The sequence below is a fragment of the Pipistrellus kuhlii genome, unplaced genomic scaffold (assembly GCF_014108245.1).
Source record: "Pipistrellus kuhlii isolate mPipKuh1 unplaced genomic scaffold, mPipKuh1.p scaffold_m20_p_4, whole genome shotgun sequence".
In the NCBI taxonomy this organism is placed as follows: domain Eukaryota; kingdom Metazoa; phylum Chordata; class Mammalia; order Chiroptera; family Vespertilionidae; genus Pipistrellus; species Pipistrellus kuhlii.
The window spans coordinates 89993303-90011754 of NW_023425540.1; the positions used below are offsets into that span (position 1 = coordinate 89993303).

At 40.4% G+C, this 18452-nt stretch overlaps 1 protein-coding gene and 1 long non-coding RNA gene across 3 annotated transcripts; both read left to right on the forward strand.

Annotated features, from left to right (window-relative positions):
- Positions 1 to 3836: 3836 nt before the first annotated feature.
- Positions 3837 to 17907, forward strand: ZNF200 (zinc finger protein 200). 2 transcript variants are annotated; one of them, XM_036409895.2, is made up of 5 exons: positions 3837 to 3979; positions 4772 to 5087; positions 6153 to 6244; positions 6754 to 6877; positions 15760 to 17907. In XM_036409895.2, the coding sequence occupies exons 2-5, from the start codon at positions 4841 to 4843 to the stop codon at positions 16485 to 16487; spliced, it is 1191 nt and encodes a 396-aa protein (XP_036265788.1). In that variant the 5' UTR covers positions 3837 to 3979; positions 4772 to 4840; the 3' UTR covers positions 16488 to 17907. The 2 variants fall into 2 exon arrangements, with proteins under 2 accessions (XP_036265788.1, XP_036265790.1); XM_036409897.2 differs by having other exon boundaries at positions 15763 to 17907.
- LOC123651178 lies at positions 9569 to 11091 on the forward strand. Its single transcript, XR_006739707.1, has 2 exons — positions 9569 to 10056; positions 11044 to 11091. It is a non-coding gene; the product is annotated as an uncharacterized LOC123651178 (long non-coding RNA).
- Positions 17908 to 18452: the final 545 nt, after the last annotated feature.

The window sequence follows — 18452 nt, forward strand, 5'->3', positions numbered from 1 at the left end:
AGAATGTCAACTGACTTCTCAAGAGAAACACTTCAGGCCAGAAGGAAATGGCATGAAGTACTTGAAGTAATGAAAAGCAAGGGCCTAAATCCAAGACTACTGTATCCAATGAGGCTATCATTTAAAACTGAAGGTGAGCCAAAACCTGTTTGGCTCAGAGGTAGAGCGTCGGTCTGCGGACTGAAGGGTCCTGGGTTCGATTCCGGTCAAGGGCATGTACATTGGTTGCGGGCACATCCCCGGTGGGGGGTGTGCAGGAGGCAGCTGGTTGATGTTTCTCTCTCATCGACGTTTCTAGCTTTCTATCTCTCTCCCTTCCTCTCTGTAAAAAAATCAATAAAATATATTTTTTTAAAATAATTAAATAAATAAATAAAATTGAAGGTGAAATAAAAAGCTTTCCAGACAAAAAGAGGTTAGAGAAGTACATTACCACCAAACCAGCAATGTAAGAAATGTTAAATGCTTTAAGAAGAAGAAAAGGAGAGAGAGGACCATAGGCATAAAGAAAATAAAAATGGCAATAAGTAAATACCTATCAAAAACAACCTTAAAGGTAAATTGACTAAATGCTATGGTTAAAAGACATAGGGTGATTGAATGGATAAGGAAACAATACCCATATATATGCTGTCTACAAGAGACCCACCTCAAAACAAAGGATAAACACAGACTAAGAGTGAAGGGATAGAAAAATATATTCCATGCAAGCAAATGGAAATGGTTCAGTTTGTCAGGGCACATGCCCAGGTTGTGGGCTCGATCTTAGAGTGGGGCATGCAGGAGGCAGCTGAACAATAATTCTCTTTCATCATCAATGTTTCTATTTCTCCCTCCCCTTTCCCCTCTAAAATCAATAAAAATATATTTTTAAAAATAATGCTACTATTCATGTACAGCTTTTATGTGGACATATGTTTTCACTTCTCTCAGGTTTATCCTAGGAACGGAATTGCTGGATTCTATGTTAAAACTTGAGTGACTGCCAAACTGTTCCAAAGAGACTAACCAGCTTTTTTTTTTTTTTTTTTTAACATATTTTATTGATTTTTTTTATAGAAAGGGAAAGGGAGAGTTAGAAGCATCAATAAGAGAGAAACATTGATCAGCTGCCTCCTGGTACATGCCCTTGACCAGAATCGAACCTGGGACCCTTCAGTCTGCAGCCGCCGACACTCTATCCACTGAGCCAAACCAGTTAGGGCCAGCTTTTCTTTTTAAAAAAATATTTTTATTGATTTCAGAGAGGAAGGGAGAGGGAGAGAAAGAAACACAATGATGAGAGAGAATCATTGACCAGCTGCCTCCTAGAGCCCTCATCCCTCACTGGGGATTGAGCCCTAGACCCAAACATGTGCTCTTGACTAGAATCCAACTCAGGACCTTTCAGTCCACAGGCAGTTGCTCTACCCACTAAGCCAGTGGTAAGCAAACTAACCACTGGCTTAGTGGGTAGTTTGGCCTCTTGCAGCTCTTTGGCCTTGAGTGTGGCTCTTCCACAAAATAGCATGGCCTGTTTTTGATAGGTATTTACTTATTGCCATTTTTATTTTCTTTATGCCTATTTTGAAGAAGTGGCGTTAGAAGTTTAAGTTTAAAAAATTCAGCTCTCAAAAGAAATTTCAGTCTTTTGATATTTGTCTCTGTTGACTGAGTTTACCGACCACTGCACTAAGCCAAAGCAGGTAGAGCACTAACAAGGTTTTCAAAAGTCAATGACCAGTTAGCTTTCCTTCTCTGTGGAATGACTTCATTACCTTTGCCTTCATTTTTTGTCAGTTGGTAGGTATTCTTTGTATGTTGGGAATGTCTAATTCTTTATCTGCCTTTTTACAATTATTTTCCAGCCTATTGTTTGACTTAATATTGGCTTTTTTTCTGTTCTATCATAAAACTTCGTTGAGCCGAAACCGGTTTGGCTCAATGGATAGAGCGTTGGCTTGGGGACTGAAGGGTCCCGATTCCGGTCGGGGGCATGTACCTTGGTTGCGGGCATATCCCCAGTAGGGGGCGTGCAAGAGGCAGCTGGTCGGTGACTCACTCTCATCGATGTTTCTGACTCTCTATCTCTCTCCCTTCCTCTCTGTAAAAAAACAATTAAAAAATTTTTTAATTAAAAAAAATTTAAAGTAAAAAAAATAAAACTTTGTTGATTCTAAACTTGTCTCCATGTTTCCCACAAATAAATCATTTAATCTTGTGTTGAACTTCCAAATTTTACAATAGGATTCACACTGTCAGCTGATTCACTCTTGCAAAATGAACTAAACACTTCCCTTTGATTCCAGCAATTGAATGAAAAATTTTGAACGATTAGCAATAGTTTTAAAAAAAACTATTTCATAACAATACTTTTGTTTATATTTTATTTTAAGGCATCTCAATTTCCCATTTTGTTTCATCATTAAACTTAATGTTCTCTTATGTGTTTTTATTGATTAAATTCCATTTTTTAATGTAGTATAAGGACAGGAGTCTTACTCTTTTTCAGAACAGTTTTTGCTAGCACCATCTATTTTACACTAAGTTGAAATGCTGCCCTTTCATATAGGTTCCCATATATTCTGATCAATTTGGGCACTTACTAGTCTTTTCTACTGTTCTATTTATGTACTCTTAGTTAAAACCATAGTGCTTTGATTAAAGGAGGGGTTTTGTTGTTTTGTTTTAGTAATGCTGATGTCTGCAAAGGCAGGTAATCTTTACTTTTTAAAAAAGTTTGGTGCTACAGGTTTGACACTAGTCTCTCTATAACATATTTTAAACCATGGCTAAGTGAGTCTCCTATAGTTAGGGATAAGAAAAGACATTCAGCCCTAGCGCTGGCTGGTGTGGTTCAGTTGGTTGAGCATTGACCTGTGAACCAGGAGGTTGGGGTTTGATTCCCGGGCAGGGTCCATGCCTGGGTTGTGAGCTCCATCCCCAGTGTGGGGCGGGCAGGAAGCAGCCCATGGATGAGTGTCATCATTGATGTTTCTACAGCTCCCTCTCCCTTCCTCTCTCTGAAGTAAATAAATAAATAAATAAATAAATAAATAAATAAAGGCATTCATTTATATATTTACTTTCGTCATCCTGCTGGTGGCCAGTGGACAGAGGAATAAGATAATCCCTAGGGTTATTCCCATCCAGATCAGTGTATGGAAACAATGCAGAGAAAAGACGCTGTTGGACGTCAGTGAGAAACAAACTGAGAGCATAAATGGCGTGGTCCGGGAACAAGTAGGAAGCCTTCTATAAAGTAAGATGTGTTGAAGTTGGCAAGCAGGGGAGAGAAGGGTCGCCAGGCTCTGACCCACTGGCCGGCCCTGAAAGAAGGGACCCAGGATCTGGCAGAAGGCCTAAACCACTCACTCACTTAGGCTCACCCCGGATGAGCCACGGCGACTGAGGCGGCGGGGAACAAGCCTTCCGGTCACAGAGACAACTCGCTTCCGGTCTAGCCAGGGTTCTGCCCCGCCCCAACCGCTGCGCTTGGAGACTTCCCATTGGCTGATTGGAGTTGAACTGCATTTCCCAGCAGCCCTAGAGTTAGCCCGTACCTGGAGTGGCGCCAGCCGGGCATGGAGGACTGGAGTTAGCCTTCTGCGTCCCGTCTTCCAGGAAGAGACACAGCGAAAGCGGCTGTCTCCGCGCTGGCCTCCCTCCAGCCCTGTGAGCTCCGCCGGTCCGCCTCGAGCCTCGCCTCAACGGCAGACTGCTCGCTCCGAGGAGGGAGACCAGGTCCTCGCACCGGAAACGAGGCACCGGGCGTGACGTCACAGATGCCGAGTTGCCCGGGCTCCCAGAAGGCACCGCGTCCTGTCGTCTTTCCTAACTGACGTATCGGCGGACCAATCGTCTCTGGCAGATTCTGAGGACACTCCCAAGGGCGAGGGGCGGTCTCGGCTTCCCGCGCCTAAGTTTCCCAGTCTTTCCTCCAGCCTAGGTCTCCGGGCTGCCCTCAGCGAGCGCCCAGGGGTGGCAGAGCCTCCGACAGGTGAGCCTCCCGCGAGGGCGGGAACCAGGCTTGCGGCAACGCCTGGGGAGCGGATCGCGGTCAGTTGTTGGAGGAGCTTGGCTGGAGAGGGGAGCCCGGAGCTGGCCGCAGGCAACGCCCCCGCCGGGCTTTGCGCTAAAGGGAGCCCTTGCCCGATCGATGGAAGAGGTTCTAGTGTGGGCTGGGACTGGTGGTTTTCCTGCGATATGTCACCTGCCGCTTTCAGTAGAACTCTCTCGGCATAAAGGAGGCCCCTCGTGCGGCTTTGTGTTTTCTTCTCGAGCCGTCGGCTGTCCCTCGAAAGGTATCCGAGGGATCTCCGGTCAGATTCAGTCCAAAGCTGATTGACTTCTATACAGATACACTCGGTAGATGGCCTCCAGATTTCCTGTCTTCTAGCCCAGCGGTTGGCGACTGCTGCTCCAAAGGTTTCCTTAGGTTGTCGACCCCTGTTCTAGCCCGTTGCTCTACCATACATGAGTTAAACAACTCGTCCCAGTGGAATTTGTACTCTGTATTTCTTAGGATAATAGCCCGCGGCCTTCTGTCGGCTGCCTTTGCTCCCTTCCATTTGGTCCTTGCGGTTTGGCCATCCTCTTCTAGCTTTCATTCTCAGGATCTTCCTTTCAGGCCTTGTTAAAAGAATCCATTTCATCGATGAATTCCCTACCCCCGCTTATCTTCTCTGACTCGGATCTCACGTGGTCTCACTACCCAAGCCACACGTGTAGACATACCCTGCCTGATCTTGTGGGTAACCGATGATATCTCTTGTCTGCAACTTTCTAGCAGATATTCTTCAGTAAGAGGTGGCTTCTGAAGCTCTACACAAAGGAGCGTGGTGTGTGATTTCAAGGCACGATGGCTGCAAAAGTGTTTCCGATGCCTCCGAAGCCAAAGCAGTCCTTTATACTGAGAGTTCCTCCAAACTCCAAGCTAGGCCAAGACCTACTTCAAGATGCTACTAACAGGCCCAAGACCATCCACCAGTTGGTTCTGGAGCACTTCCTCACCTTCTTGCCCAAGCCCGGACTAGCTCAGCCCAATCAGAATGCCAAAGAGACCTTGGTTATCATGAAAGATGTGAGCTCAAACTTTCAGAACAGCGGTAAGAACACTCTGCTTTACTGGAAGAGAGGGGATGGTGCCCAGGGGCTGAGATAGTCTTTCCTGCTAGTTAGGAATCCCAGTTAGGATGATGGATATTGGGGGGGGAAAAAGTAGTTGATTTTAATAAGTCAACATGTTGAGGAGAGGGAGTCTTTTTCTCAAGCTGGAACTTGAGTGGTTTGATGGGTGTGGGTAAGGCCATAGGATAAGCAGTGTGTCTCTTTTCTGTAGTGTCAATTTTTCATTGGGAGAAGAGAGTAGGCTATATACATATATATAGCCTACTTACCCAAGGATATTTTTCCATTGATTTTTAGAGGGGAAGACAGAGAGAAACACATCAATTGGTTGCCTCCTGCATGTGCCCTGACCAGGGCCTGTGCTGAAGAGGAGCCTATAATCGAGATTCATGCCCTTGACCGGAATCAAACCTGGTCCGCAGGCTGACACCACTGAGCCAAACCAGCTAACGCAAACAATATCTTTTTTTTTTTTTTTAATATATTTTATTGATTTTGTACAGAGAGGAAGGGAGAGAGATAGAGAGTTAGAAACATCGATGAGAAAGAGTCATCGATCAGCTGCCTCTTGCACACCCCCTACTGGGGATATGCCCGCAACCAAGGTACATGCCCTTGACCGGAATCGAACCCGGGACCCTTCAGTCCCCAAGCCGACGCTTTATCCATTGAGCCAAACTGGTCTCAGCAACAATATCTTTTTTAAGATAAATGAATGTGAATGAATGATAGAATTGATTTTAGATTATGTGGCATTTTGGAAACTTTGTGCTTGCTATGGGATTCTTCAGACTACCTTCTCCCAACCCCCTCTTTAGTAGTTGTGGAAATTTTAAAAAGCACTTAGGGGAAATCATTCTTTTCATTGAGGGGACACTATATAATAGTTTCAAGACGCTGTGATTTATGGCTTACTCTCTGGTCTCACAGGACCAGAAAAGACCATGAGTTGCCTGCCAAAGGAGCGAAGATAGCCTGACATTAGGGCTGTCCGTATTAGACTCACTGACTTTTCCAGTAACTGCAGTTTCCTCTTTTCCCAGTGCAACCTGGTCCCCAAGTGAAGCTTCTGACTAGAGAAGGAATCCAGCAGGAACAGGAGACAGTATCTTTGTGCTTGAAAGCTGATTCTAAGGTGGGTATGGTTTTCCCATTCATTGTTTGAGTGTATCACCTTCTTCTCTTTATTTTAAATATGTTTTTATTGATTTTAGAAAAAGGGAGAGGGATAGAGAGATAGAAACATTTATCGGCTTCCCCCTGCACTCCGCCTACTGGGTTATCATGAGCCCACAGCTTGGACATGTGCCCTGATCTGGAATCTAACCAGTGACTTCCTGGTTCATGGGTGGAGGCTCACTAACCCAGCCCTTCTCTGCTCTTGCTATCCCTCCCAGCTCAGCCAATTTTATATAAAAACATACTCATGGAAGTCAGCAGGGAAAACGGGGCTTGTTCTTCACTTTCCCCTTAGATCATTTTCTTCTGCTTGTCTTCTGGCTCCTTTCCTGACTGGCTGCATCTCTATGGGACTTATAAACCCCTTTCACCATTCCTTCGTCATTGGGTCTCAGTATTTCTTATCAACAGGGCTGTCAAGGAACCTCTGTTACTAAGAGGAAGGGGGGCCTGTTGCTCTTTCAGGATCTGGTGGTTTTTGAGGACTTGAATGTATTTCACTCCCAAGAAGAATGTGTGAGCCTGGATCCTATGCAGGAGCCCTCCTCAGAGAAGGAAGAAGACAGTATTGGGGAGATGCTGTTAATGGGTAAGAAACCAAGTCCCTTGTGTATTCAGATTGAATGCTATGGGAAAATCATGTTCTTCTACTTCACCTCAGACTTTTTCGAGACACCATTCATACCAACTAAGCACATGCTCACACATGTGTTTAATTTTTGTCTTGTCCCATGAGCCAGAGTCTGCTTCAACGGTGGGTGGCCATTTTCCCTATATCTTGGGGCAGCAAAGGCAGAAGGTCCTTCTCTTGGTAAGCAAGTATTACAGCTGATATATTAATATCAAGCATTCAAGCAGATAGAAAGTGTAGGCAGACATTCTGTATCTATTTTTTGGATCCAGTGCTATTTCCCAGCAGGTATATTATGTTACATTATGTTATATTATATTTATTATATTATATTTATTTTTGTTAATCCTCACCTGAGGATATTTTTCCATTGGTTTTTAGAGAGAGTGGAAGGGAGAGGAAGAGATAGAGAAACATTGGTGTGAAAAAAGACACATCAATTGGTTGCCTCCTACATGGCCCCAACCAGGGCTGGGGATCAAAGCCCGCAACTACATGATCTTGACCAGAATCTAACCTGGGACCCTATAGTCCCAGGCTAATACTCTATCCCCTGAGTCAAATCTGCTAGGGCCCAATAGGTATGTTTTATTATTTTCTTAAAAATATATTTTATTGATTTTTTTAGAGAGAGGGATAGAGAGTTAGAAACATCTATGAGAGAGAAACATAGATCAGCTACCTCCTGCACACACCCCACTGAGCCAAACCGGTTTTGGCCCAACAGGTATATTTTAAATCTGTGTTTTCATTGGACACATGACACATTGAAGATCCATAGCTGTGAAACCTAGTGTAAAAGAAAAGATAACCAACTATTGGTGGAAATAACATCTGCTTAATAAGCACTTATGTACTAGGCATTAGTCTAAGTACTTTGCATTTATTTTATTTATTTATTTATTTATTTTTTACAGAGAGGAAGGGAGAGGAATAGAGAATTAGAAACATTGGTGAGAGAGAAACAGTGATCAGCTGCTTCCTGCACACCCCCTACTGGGGATGTTCCTGCAACCAAGGTACATACCCTTGACCAGAATCGAACCTGAGACCCTTGAGTCCACAGGCCAACGCTGTATCCACTGAGCCAAATCGGATAGGGCACTTTGCATGCATTTATTTTTAAAAATATATATTTTATTGATTTTGTACAGAGAGGAAGAGAGAGGAATAGAGAGTTAGAAACATCGATGAGAGAGAATCATCGATCAGCTGCCTCTTGCACACCCCCTACTGGGGATATGCCCGCAACCAAGGTACATGCCCTTGACCGGAATAGAACCCGGGACCTTTCAGTCCACAGGCCGACGCTCTATCCGCTGAGCCAAACCGGTCCCAGCAAAATATATATTTTTTAAATATAATAAAAAATTAAAACACTTAAGTCACCCTGGCTAATGTTGTTCAGTGGTTAAAGTATCAGCCATGCAATGAAGGGTCTTGGGTGACTCATTCAAAGTCACGGACCTCAGTTACAGGTTCAATTCCAGACCCTGTCAGGGCACATGCGGGAGGGAGCCAATCGATGTCTCTCTCTCTCACATCAATGTTTCTCTCCTCTCTGTCTGTCCCTCTCCTTTTAACTATCTTAAAAAAAAAAAAAATTCTTAAGCCACTCATCAATATTTAGTAAGTGCCCCTTGTTTCTTTCCTCAGGCAGGGTTGGGTTCTGGAGTTGATTAAAAATATACATATTACTTGCCGAGACCGGTTTGGCTCAGTGGATAGAACGTCGGCCTGCAGACTGAAAGGTCCCCAGTTCGATTCCGGTCAAGGGCATGTACCTTGGTTGCGGGCACATCCCCAGTGGGGGGTGTGCAGGAGGCAGCTGGTCAATGTTTCTCTCTCTTCGACGTTTCTAACTCTCTGTCCCTCTCAATTCCTCTCTGTGTAAAATTAATAAAATATATTTTAAAAAATACATATATAAATACATATTACTCCAGTCCTGCCTTCTAGGACTTTACAATTTGTTTTGTAAGGTAAATCATTCACATAAAAAGATAAGCAGTGTGAAACCATTATTACTATAAAGAGAGATGACAAGGTAGAGACAGGATTTAGACCCAAGAGCAGAGTTTGGAAAAAGATGAATTTTATTTCCATAGAGGAACTAAAATGAGATTATCCTCCGGGCACTTGGACATTGGGGGTTGGGAGTCAGATGTAGACATGGGTATTTGGGAGTCATCAGCATACAGCTGGAAACAGTAACATTTGGCCAGTTTGCAAAGGGAGAAGTGCAAGGGAATGAACCTGGGGGAGCCAGGAATCAAAGAAGAGTTGTCAGTAGAGAATAGAATGTGTGTCTCTATCCAAGAGAACATGAAAACAGTTAGAAATGTAGAAACTTAAATTCTCAGTGAGGTAGTTCCTATAGCTATATCTACTTATACTGTGGTAAGAGAACATATCTTGCCAAAACTGGTTTGGCTCAGTGGATAGAGCGTCTGCGGACTGAAAGGTCCCAGGTTCGATTCTGGTCAAGGGCATGTACATTGGCTGTGGGCACATCCCCAGTGGGGGGTGTGCAGGAGGCAGCTGGTCGATGATTCTCTCTCATCGATGTTTCTGGCTAACTATCCCTTTCCCTTCCTCTCTGTGAAAAATCAATAAAATATAAAATGTATTTTTAAAAAAAGAACATATCTTTACAAGATACATACACACTGACTCTCCTCCCTGAAGCAAAGAAAACCTTAGTGGATTCCAGAGTAGAAATAGCAATAGGATCTACCCAGTACAACTAGAAATTAATAATGAAATGGGGGGAAAGTTCCACCTGGAAATTTTAAAAATTAATAAATTACCTGAGTCAAAGGGGAAATACAAGTTAAAGTTATATAATTTTTCTGGAAAACTGTGTGTCACAATTTATGGTATAGCCTAAAGTGGTACTCAAAGATTATGGCTCTAAAAACATGTAGAAAAATAAAGTAATTAAGCCTATGACTCAGAGTTAGGAAAACAAAGTATTCATAAATACTAAATTAGAAATCAGTAAGTTAAAAAAACAAGAATAAGAAAGATTTTTTAAAAATATATAAACTAATTTATATGAGCAAATTGAAAATTATAGAAACTAGCCCCCATCAAAGAAAAAGGACCAGCTTCAGTTTCACAGAAAATTCTTGTGAGTTCTTTTTTTTTTTAAATTAAATTATTAACTGTGTACATATTTTAACATTGCCCCCCCCCCATACATACTTATCCTCCCCAGAGTTTTGTGTCCATTGATTGTACTTATATGCATGTATACAAGTCCTTCGGTTGATCTCTTATCTCCCCCAGATCTCCCTTCCTCCCCGCTCTAATTTGACAGTCTGCTTGTTGCTTTACTGTCTCTATATCTATCTTTTGGTTCCTCAGTTTATAATGTTCTTTATTATCCATAAATGAGTGAGGTCATGTGGTGTTTCTCTTTCATTGACTGGCTTATTTCACTCAGCATGATGTTCTCCAATTCCATCCAGGTTGCTGCAAATGATGAGAATTCCTTCTTTTTTATGGCAGCATAGTATTCCATTGTGTAGATTAGGGGTGTCGAACTCAATCAGAGAAGGGGCCAAAATCTAAAATCCAGCCTAAATCGCGGGCCGAATGGTTTACTGAACAGTCATAAACTGTCATTGTGATGGAAACGCAGCGGAGTGCAGTGATGACAGCGCGGTGCGGGCCACATTGCAAGGCCTGGCGGGACGGATTTGGCCCGCGGGCCTTGTGTTTGACACATGTGGTGTAGATATACCATAGTTTTTTGATCCAATCATCTGCTGACGGGCACCTAGGCTGTTTCCAGATCCTAGCTATTGTAGATTGTACTGCTATGAACATAGGGCTGCATATATCCTTTCTGATTGGTGTTTCTAGTTTCTTGGGATATATTTTTAGGAGTAGATTACTGGGTCAAATGGGAGTTCCATTTTCAGTTTTTTGAGGAAGCTCCATACTGTTCTCCACAGTGGTTGCACCAGTCTACATTCCCACCAGCAGTGCACGAGGGTTCCTTTTTCTCCACAAACCTTGCCAACACTTGTCATTTGTTGATTTGTTGATGTTGGCCATTCTGACAGGTGTGAGATGGTACCGCATTGTTGTTTTGATTTGCATCTCTCTCTTGTGAGTTCTTAAAAACTAGACAATTCAAATGCTATGAAAAATTCCAGAGTACAGAAAAAAAATGTTCAAATTATTTTTATGAAATTAGTGTAACAAAGATACCACAACCTGATAAAACTGCTGTGACCAGCCCTAGCCAGTTGCTCAGTGGTTAGAGCATCAGCCCACGGACTAAAGGGTCACGTGTTTGATTCACGGGTCAGGGGCAGTTACCTTGGTTTTGGGTTTGATCCCAGTCTGGACGTGTGTGGGAGGCAACCATTCGATGTGTGTCTCTCTTTCTCTCTCTGTCTCCTCCCTTCCAGTGTGTCTGAAAAATCAGTGTAAAAAATATCCTCAGGTGAGGATTTTTAAAAATAATGATAAGTTAAAAAAAAATTGCTGTGACCAAATAAAATTTATTCCAGGTATGCAAAACTGGTTTAATACTAGAAAGACTGTTAATATATTCCATCTTATAATGAAGGAAAAAATGCAAGATCATTTTCATAGTTATTGAAAAGGTATTTGACTAAATACCCCTGCTTCATAAGAATACTTAACAAAATAGTACTTAGTGAACACATCCTTAATAAGGTACTTATCTTTTTAGCCAGCATCACCTTAACAGGAAATACTGGGGGCATTCCCACTAAAATTAGGAATACAACAATGAAGCCCACTATCACTACTTCTGTATTTAATATTATGTTTTGGGTATTTGGCCAGTGCAGTTAAATGAGAAAGAAGTTAAGTGTATAACGATTTTGAGAGAAAGATAAAAGTACATCTGTTTACATATGTTACAATTGTGTAACTAGAAAACTGTAGAAAATATCTGAAAACTTACTATAAATAAGAGCATTTGGTATCGCATTGGATTGTAAAATATTACAGTATATGGAAATCATTAGCTTTCATATGCAAACAATCAAATAGAAGATATAGGAACAAAAAAAAGATTAAACACCTAGAAATAAACTTAAGAAATGTGCAAAAATTATTAGGAAACCCTTAAAACACTTGTAAAGGACACAGAAGCAGATTTGAATGAATGAAAAGAGTAGGAAGATTTAATGTATAAAGGTCAGTTCACCCCAAGTTGATTATGAATTCAAATCTCATTAACAATACCAATAGGATCTCTCCCACCTCCTGCAATTAGACAATCTGATACCAAATTCAAATGGATTTGAAAGTCTTAAAAGAAAAGATCAATAAATACATAAAAGTGAAAAATATATGTAAGTTTTAAAAGGCAACAAATTGGAAATATTTATAACTCGGACAAAAGCTTAATCTTCCTAATTTATAAACAGTTTCTAGAAGTAGGAAAGAGAAAATCCAACAGATTCACATAGAAATACAAATTACCTTTAAATACATGAAAATATGTCCAGTCCTACTCATAATTAGAAATACAAATTAAACCTCTACTGAGTTACCATTTTTTAAATATATATTTATTGATTTCAGAGAGGAAGAGAGCGGAGAGAGAGAGAAACATCAATGATGAGAGAGAATCATTGATTGCCTGCCTCCTGCATGCCCCCTATTTGGGATCAAGCCTGCAAGCCAGGCATGTGTCCCTGATTGGAATCAAACCTGGGATCCTTTATTTTGCAGGTCGTCACTCTGTCCATCGAGCCAAGTCAGGTAGGGCCTGAGTTACCATTTGTTAAAACCAGATTTACATAAATCAGTATGTAGCAACACTTTGGTAGTGAGGTTGTTGGGAGACAGCTATATTGCTGGTAGGTATACGGAATAGTACAATCCTTATGTATGGGAATCTGTAATTAACCATGTTACAGATACATTAACTCTTTGATCCAGCAGTCCCACTTCTGGGAATCTGATCTACAGGTCACAGCAACAGTACATATTCAAAATGATGTACGTAGTTATTCATTGTGGTGTTGTTTCTAAAAACAATGGTTGAAAACAATCCAGGTGTGTCTGCAGAGTTGATTATGATATGTCCACACATCATATTGTGATAATCTCTATATACTGAAATATAGTGATTGAAATAAAACAAGCAGAAATATATAGTATACTATCTTTTATATAAAAAAGAGGGAGAGCTCTGACTGGTTTGTCTCGGTGGATAGAGCACCAGCCTGTGGACTGAAGGGACCCAGGTTCGATTCTGGTCGAGGGCACGTACCTTGGTTGCAGGCACATCTCCAAAAGGGGGTGTGCAGGAGGCAGCTAATCAATGTTTCACTCTCATTGATGTTTCTCTCTCTCCCTCTCCCTTCTTCTCTGTAAAAAAAAAAAAAAAAAATTATATATATATATATATATATATATATATATATATATATATATATATATAATTTTTTTTTTAAATGAATGGGGGAGAGAAAGAAAATGAATTGCCTAAAGAAACAATGGAAGGCCGAAACCGGTTTGGCTCAGTGGATAGAGCGTCAGCCTGCGGACTGAAAGGTCCCAGGTTCGATTCCGGTCAGGGGCATGTACCTTGGTTGTGGGCAAATCCCCAGTGGGGGTTGTGCAGGAGGCAACTGATGGATGTTTCTCTCTCTCTCTCCCTTCCTCTCTGTAAAAAAATCAATAAAAAATATATTAAAAAAAAAAAAACAATGGAAGATTAAAAAGAAACTAATAAAAACCTGTACCACTCTGAGAGATGAATAGAATGGATGGGGATAGGAACTGGATTAAGACTTCTCATTGCATACCTTTTTATGTTTTGATTTTTGAGCAATATAAATATATTAGCTACTAAATTTTTTAATTTTAAAAATTAGTACATTAAAAAAAAACCATGAATGTCTATAAATATTCCTCAAAACAGTCCTTTAATATAAACAAACATGTATAATCATTCATAAAACACTGATGGTAATTTCTTAAAACAGAACAAATTAAAGAAACCTGCTTTCACAATATCATTAACTAGGTTTTCTAAAACAAGAAAAAGGGGTTAAAAAGAATAAATATTGCCCAGCTGTGGTGACTCAGTGGATTGAGCATTGTCCCATGGACCAAGAGGTCCTGGGTTTGATTCCCAGTCAGGGTACATGCCCAGGTTGCAGGCTTGATCTCCAATAGGGGGCGTGCAAGAGGCAGCCAATCTATGAGTCTTTTTCATCATTGATGTTTCTATTTCTCTGTCTCCCTCTCTAAAATCAGTAAAAATATAAAAAATAAGAAATATTGGAAAGGGAGGGAATCAATAAAATATTTTTTTTAAAAGACTTGTGATGAAAATTGGCATAGGCTTTACCCAGCTTTTTCATTATCCTAAGGAAATAAAGGGAATAATTAAAATAGAATAAATCCATTAGTGTGCGAAACTACTAAATCCAGTAGAAATTCACATTCCAGCTTTTGGGTCAGCCACATATCTTTTTTTTTTTTTTTTTAATATATTTTATTGATTTTTTTTTTTTATAGAGAGGAAGAGAGAGGGATAGAGAGTCAGAAACATCAATGAGAGAGAATCATCAATCAGCTGCCTCTTGCACACCCCTTAATGGGGATGTGCCCGCAACCAAGGTACATGCCCTTGACCGGAATCGAACCCGGGACCCTTCAGTCCGCAGGCCGATGCTCCATCCGCTGAGCCAAACTGGTTTCGGCTCAGCCACATATCTTAAGTAGTTGATTTAAAAATTGATTTCAGAGATGAAAGAAGAGGGAGAGTAAGCTAGAAACATCGATAAGAGAATAATTGATCAGTTTCCTCCTGCACGTCCCACACTGGGGATTGAGCCTAAAACCCGGGCATGTTCGATGCCCTGACAGAGAATCGAACCTTGACCTCCAGGTTCATATGTTGATGCTCAACTGCTGAGGCCTAAGCATTTAATTTAACCTTTTTAATTTATTCTCAGTAAGTTGGCCAGAATTTAGAGGTCCCTTGTCACTCAATCTATTTTCAGCATAGAGTTTTTCACTTTGCTACCTAGTCATTATAATCTTATCTTACAGGGTTTTTGTTGTTGTTTTGAACTATAATAAAAATGCAGCAAAGTTTACAAATAAGTGTATAACTCAAATTTTCACAAAACATACACATTTGTCTAACTACCACCCAAAATTGACTTCCTACCACTGCAGAAATTCCTATTGTGCTCCACCTAGTTACTACTACTACTTTCTTCCTCTTCCCAAAAGGCCACTGTTGGCTTCTATCATAGTTTTATCTACCATAGTTTTATCAGTTGTAGTAATCACTTTGATTCCCAAGTAATAATCTATTGTGTCAATGTATTACATCTTCTTTATTTTAGGGTATTTTAATTGTTTATGGTTTTTTACTACATGGACATTGTAATATTATCTAATGCTATAATATTGTAACAGTTAATGTAGTGAGAACCTAGAAGTCATCTTACGGTTCACTTATTGGCCTAAAGATTACGAGTGGTACCCTTCAGTATTTATGTTCTTCATCCCCTCGTACTTAGCTCAATGCTTTACACATATAAATTCAATATGAACTCATTGAGTGAAATAGTCTTTTAGTATAGTCTCATTTTTTCTTTCACATAAAAAGAGTACTGTGTGCTTATATTGTGGGATATGAAAAGATTTATTTGTCATGTATCCGACCCTTAATAAGAGTATAAAAGGAATGTTGGTGGCAATTATCTATCAGTCCTCAGATTTGTGATTTTTAATGTTATTTCATGAGAAATCAAACTTATTTTTCCCCCTCCTGGTATCATGTCCCTCAAAAGTTACTAAATTCTCTTCTTTTGTTTTAACAGCCAATGGCAGTAATCCTGAGGGTGAAGATTACAGAGAAGATTCTTCAGATTGTGATGAAATGGATTGTTCTGTGGTCTCTGAGCAATCTCCAGATTGCCATAAAGAAAAAATAATAAATACATCCATTCCAAATGAAAGGAAAGTGAGAAATCTTTTAATTACCATTGAAAATGATACTCCACTAGAGGACCTCTCAAAATTTGTGGATGTCAATATTATTGCGCTTAACCGAAATCGGAGATCAAGAAGATGGTACACTTGTCCACTGTGTGGGAGACAGTTTAATGAAAGTTCTTACCTTATTTCCCACCAGAGGACTCATACTGGAGAAAAACCCTATGACTGCAGTCACTGTGGGAAAAGCTTCAATCATAAAACAAACCTTAATAAACATGAGCGAATCCATACAGGAGAGAAACCTTATTCATGTTCAAAATGTGGGAAAAATTTTCGTCAAAATTCTCATCGTAGTCGCCATGAAGGAATCCATCTAAGGAAGAAGGTATTTAAATGTCCAGAATGTGGGAAAACCTTCCCAGAGAACAAAGAATTTGTGCTTCATCTGCAGAGTCATGTGGCTGAGAGGCCATATGGTTGCAAAAAATGTGGGAGAAGATTTGGTCGGCTGTCAAACTGTACACGGCATGAGAAAACCCACTCAGCATGTAAGACCCGAAAGCAGAAGTGTGATTGGGAAAGGTCTGATGGTCCTGCCTCAACATGAAATGTTTCATAAGAAATTCTGAATTTCCATGCTGTCTGGAAAGATACAGATATATGAAACCCTCATAATAGCCCAAATTGAATAAATACCTATCTTGGTTAAACCTCAAATTTTTAGAAAATTCACAGGGAAGAAAATGTCCCTATACCTCAGATAGCAGCCAGGCTTTTGAGACTAAGGCGCTTTCCTTTGTGAGCTTATACAACAATGTACAAGTCACAGATCTCTTTCCTATGAAAAGATTCAAATATGAGTGTGGAAGTTGTTTACCTGCAAAGTGAACAGAGTAATTCTTGTGTACTGAAAGTATATCTACTTTTACACACTTGAGAAAAGAGAAATAATGCAAAGTTCCTTTTCTGGACTGGTATTCTCCTGAAAGACCCAAACTACTGATTGTTAAGCCAACAGCTTATATTCATGTAATCCTCTAAGAACACCCTCTCAAAGCTTGAGTGTTGAAAGAGATTGTTAGCTTTAGAATATAGGAAAATATAGCAATTGAATATCAAAGGCTTATTATTTGTGATCTGTCAGTTTGCGATTTATGGGGAAAATGGACTTTTATAAAAATGTTTTTCACAATGTAATTTTAAAATGTCTACTACTTTTACTACTATTGTTCAGCTAGCAATTGCTCAAACTGCACTTTGATGCCTTTCCCTTGCCAAAAACAGAAGTTTGGATCACTGATTCAGCCACCCAACCCCTCTACTGGAAAACCTCTTCAGAACCTTGTTCCTCTGCTGAGCCAAGAAGATTTACTAAGAAGGAAACCCCAAGAGCCTGGAAAGGAGGAGGAACACGTTGGCTTGGGTCCGTGGTGACTCAATAACCTCACCATATGCTTAATTCCCCTCTAAGCAGTTATCAGGACTTTGGCAATGAGTGGTCACTACCTCACAAGCAAAGTGTTTTATTTGTAGAAATTAGATCACATTGTCCCTCAAGAGACAGGATTCCTGTGTCTTCACTGTCAGATATTTGTTCTCTTTGGCCTGATGTCAAACTTTCCTGACTTACCTTCTCAAAGCAAGGCCTGTGGTGCCTCCATGGGACCGATCCTATGATGTGTGAGTTTAAGGATTCTTGTTCAGTTTGCTCCTTTTGGTTTTCCTAAAATTTTCCATTGGTATTTTGATTGAAATAAGTTAATCCTCTAAACTACTTAGAAAAATCTGTTTACAAATTTTGTTTCCCAACCAGAAACCTGTGTTTTCACTTAAAGTACTCCTGACTACATTTTTCTCATTTTGTATTGTAAATAGTTTTTTATTATATTTTTCTAGTTATTGCTCTTATATAGGAAAGTTATTTTTAATTATATATTTGTGAAACTAGCCACTTCACTGAATGTTCTTAATTTTCAGTAATTTCTCAGTTCTATTTTGTGGTTAGAAATTATACCATCTATAAGTAATAGTTTTGTTTCATCCTTTCTGCCTATTGCTCCTTCTTTTGTTATTTTTAAACACATAGTTTTAAGCTTTATTTTGGTACAGAACATTTTATGATACAGTGCAATCCTGAGTCCTAATTAAAAGACAATAACAGCTCAGTGATTGAGCATTGACCCATGAACTGGGAGATCAATTCCCCTGGTCAGGCTCATGCCTGGATTTCAGGTTCAATCCTCAGTAGGGGGCATGTAGGAGACAGCCAATCAATGATTCTTATCATTGATGCTTCTCCCTCTCTGAATTCAATAAAAACATCCTATATAATAGAAGGGTAATATAAATCGACTGAACAGCTGTAAGACCGGTTGCTATGACACACACTGATCACCAGGGAGCGGACAATGAAGGAGCTGCAGGCCAACCTCTCGGTCCCTTACCCCAGTGGGCAGGTTCTGATCGCCTGATGGGGCTGGCTGCTGGCAACCGGGGAAGATAGCCTGATCACAGGCCAGGCCTCATTAAAAATAAAAACCAACACTTAAAGGGCCACAGCACAGTTATCCTT

Bases quoted from the DNA above. Each gene is read 5' to 3' on its own strand.
- ZNF200 (XM_036409895.2), top strand. From the start codon at position 4,841: ATGGCTGCAAAAGTGTTTCCGATGCCTCCGAAGCCAAAGCAGTCCTTT. The intron at 5,088-6,152 runs GTAAGAACACTC...CTCTTTTCCCAG, and splicing joins CTCAAACTTTCAGAACAGCG to TGCAACCTGGTCCCCAAGTG. The intron at 6,878-15,759 runs GTAAGAAACCAA...CTTTTGTTTTAA, and splicing joins TGGGGAGATGCTGTTAATGG to CAGCCAATGGCAGTAATCCT.